The sequence below is a fragment of the Ciona robusta genome, chromosome 3, assembly GCF_009617815.1.
Source record: "Ciona robusta chromosome 3, ASM961781v2".
Taxonomy (NCBI): Eukaryota; Metazoa; Chordata; class Ascidiacea; order Phlebobranchia; family Cionidae; genus Ciona; species Ciona robusta.
This window is the reverse complement of record NC_143237.1, coordinates 4,425,864-4,428,937: the sequence shown is the minus strand read 5'-3', so window position 1 is coordinate 4,428,937 and position 3,074 is coordinate 4,425,864. Positions and strand designations below refer to the sequence as shown.

Sequence of the window (3,074 nt, the reverse complement as noted above, 5' to 3'; positions counted from 1 at the left end):
GTAGACAATTTTTTCTTTGGTGTACGCAATGACCTACTTTTAAACTGTTTACTCCTTTTAGCGAGATTTGTAATCTATCGCAGTAGAGTGCAAAAACAAATTCCCTCTACACTTTCTTTTATCGCCCTGATTGCCTCTGTCAAACAATCCGAATGTATTATTGCTATTAATAACAACTCACTCGCGAAACATAATTTAAAATGGTGGGGTCTGCTGTAGAACCCGTTGCAACTGTTAATTTTTGATACCTTCCTGTTAAACTATTACTGTATATCGTAACCTATCTTTTAACCTGTTGATTTGCTTACTTTTTCCCGCTGTAAGTCCACATTGTGTTCCCTATTTAGTATTTATATGTATGTAATATTATATGTATATATGTAAATGGTCAGGTCTGCTGATACCTCCCCGTTAAACTATTACTGTATATCGTAACCTATTTATTTAACCTGTTGATTTGCTTACTTTTTCCCGCTGTAAGTCCACATCCTGTAAAAAACCTAACGATCACGCAGAATGGCGGCCTCCCGGGTGCGTGGTGGAACAGCCAGTGAGCCATGATAAAATAAACAAAGCATGAATTTTCAAAAATTGTTTAATATTTTTTTAGAACTGGAAAAACAATGTGAAGAAGTGTTTGCACTGCCTTAGTATACTTCATCTTACTTGATCCTTTGGAACTTTATCTGTGAACAAAATATAACAGTTACTATGGTATCAAGAGGAAACTGTAGAAAGGGGGGGTATCAACAAATATTTAAATGATAGAAACTTTTCAGATTTATTCACTATCGCTATGCTTGTACCACAATGGCCACCAATCCAAACACTTTAGATAATGTGCTGCTTTCTGCATTTCTTCATAGTATTTTGACGTATGAAACTTTTTTGTACTAAAATAAATGTTGCTGATGTGGTCATTTAAAAAGTACATTTTTGGGACATGCTGTATAATATATATATATAAGAAAATGTTTTATAAAAAGACGTAGATACAACAATCACCATTTACATTGTCATCCAGTATACCAAAGTACCAAACTCTCCTTCACAGAATTTAAATGCTCGCCAAGTTGTGTTTGGTTTTCTGTAATTTTAGTAATATGATTAAATATTATAAAAGCATAATGGTAAAACACAGAGTACTTTCAATAAAATTTACGGTGTACAGGCCATGTGTAATGTATATTCAGATAAGCTTATTGATAGCAGACATTCCATAAACTGACCTACGGTGCGTTGTTCTGTTGTAGACAAGATATTACATACAAAACAGTATATACCACGTACAACACACATCAAGTTAACCACTACCTACCCCCCTCCGGTACCGAGTAAAATCATTACATTTCTACACTACCTACCCCCCTCCAGTACCGAGTAAAATCATTACATTTCTACACTACCTACTGCCGCAGTGTGCGCAGTGTGCGCAGTGTCCGCAGTGTGCCGCAGTGTGCGCAGTGTGCCGCAGTGTGCCGCAGTGTCCGCAGTGTGCCGCAGTGTCCGCAGTGTGCGCAGTGTCCGCAGTGTGCCGCAGTGTGCGCAGTGTGCCGCAGTGTGCGCAGTGTGCCGCAGTGTGCCGCAGTGTGCCGCAGTGTGCGCAGTGTCCGCAGTGTGCGCAGTGTCCGCAGTGTGCCGCAGTGTGCGCAGTGTGCGCAGTGTGCCGCAGTGTGCCGCAGTGTCCGCAGTGTCCGCAGTGTGCCGCAGTGTGCCGCAGTGTGCGCAGTGTACCGCAGTGTACCGCAGTGTACCGCAGTGTGCGCAGTGTATCACGACTGTACAGTTATCAACATACTACGGTGAGCCCAGTCTAGTTTTCTGTTAACTTCAGAAACACTGCGGCACACTGCACTGCGCACACTGCGGCACACTGCGCCCACTGCGGCACACTGCGGCACACTGCGCACACTCCGCACACTGCGGCACACTGCGCCCACTGCGGACACTGCGGCACACTGCGGCACACTGCGCACACTCCGCACACTGCGGCACACTGCGGCACACTGCGGCACACTGCGCACACTGCGGCACACTGCGCACACTGCGCACACTGCGGCACACTGCGCACACTGCGGCACACTGCGCACACTGCGGCACACTGCGCACACTGCGGCACACTGCGGCACACTGCGGCACACTGCGGCACACTGCGGCACACTGCGCACACTGACAATTTAGAGGTACCGCTACCTACCCCCCTCCTGTACTGAGTAAAATCATTACATTTCTACACTACCTACCCCCCTCGTATACCGAGTACAATCATAACATTTCTACACTACCTACCCCCTCCGGTACCAAGTAAAATCATTACATTTCTACACTACCTAACCCCCTCGTATACCGAGTACATTCATTACATTTCTACACTACCTACCGCCCTCCAGTACCGAGTAAAATCATTACATTTCTACATTACCTACCCCCCTCCTGTACTGAGTAAAATCATTACATTTCTACACTACCTACCCCCCTCCAGTACCGAGTAAAATCATTACATTTCTACACTACCTACCCCCCTCCAGTACCGAGTAAAATCATTACATTTCTACACTACCTACCCCCCTCCGGTACCGAGTAAACCATTACATTTCTACATTACCTACCCCCCTCCGGTACCGAATACAATCATAACAAGTTACACTGCGCCTACCCCCCTGGTAGCGAACAAAAACATTACTTCTACGTCGCAGACGAGAGATGGTAATCTCCCGAACGATCAAATTGAAACGAAGGAAAAAGGTTTTTACACGAAAAAAGGGGATTCTCTCAAAATGAAAATTCCTGATTTGGCCTACGCCGCGCGAGGGGGGTGTTATAGACTGTACCCGCCTGGCGTGGCCAATCATAGATATCGTATATAATCATAGATATCATATATATGATATCTATAAATATCATTAGTTCACAGAAATAAAAAAGAGTAGAACGCGCAACTTTCCAAAACCGTGATATATTCTTTTTTCTATTCACGTGACCGCCAACTCCGTCCCCATTTCCCTTCGTCTCCATTGTAAAAGATAGGCGCATAGTATTTTTGGACGGTTTTAGCTGTTTATTTTAAAAACTAC

At 44.3% G+C, this 3,074-nt stretch overlaps 1 protein-coding gene and 2 long non-coding RNA genes across 8 annotated transcripts in view; 1 reads left to right on the top strand and 2 right to left on the bottom strand.

The window, feature by feature from the left end:
- Window positions 1-964, top strand: part of LOC149738337 (uncharacterized) — a 26,795-nt gene extending 25,831 nt beyond the window's left edge. For all 3 annotated transcript variants that reach the window (XR_016384529.1, XR_016384527.1, XR_016384528.1), the window contains exon 3: window positions 611-964. This is a non-coding gene — a long non-coding RNA (uncharacterized LOC149738337). The remainder of the gene's footprint in view (window positions 1-610) is intronic.
- LOC149738335 (uncharacterized) overlaps window positions 1-3,074 on the bottom strand; it is a 27,680-nt gene extending 24,606 nt beyond the window's left edge. For 2 of the 4 annotated variants that reach the window (XM_089873613.1, XM_089873614.1), the window contains exon 1: window positions 2,836-2,968. In XM_089873613.1, the coding sequence (XP_089729739.1) occupies window positions 2,836-2,852 (17 nt within the window). In that variant the 5' untranslated portion in view covers window positions 2,853-2,968. Of the gene's footprint in view, window positions 1-2,835 lie in introns of all 4 variants that reach the window. The other 2 variants (XM_089873617.1, XM_089873612.1) reach the window with 2 other exon arrangements.
- On the bottom strand, window positions 578-1,674 carry LOC149738336 (uncharacterized). The gene is made up of 2 exons (XR_016384597.1): window positions 1,230-1,674; window positions 578-1,087 (listed from the first exon to the last, which is right to left on the bottom strand). It is a non-coding gene; the product is annotated as an uncharacterized LOC149738336 (long non-coding RNA).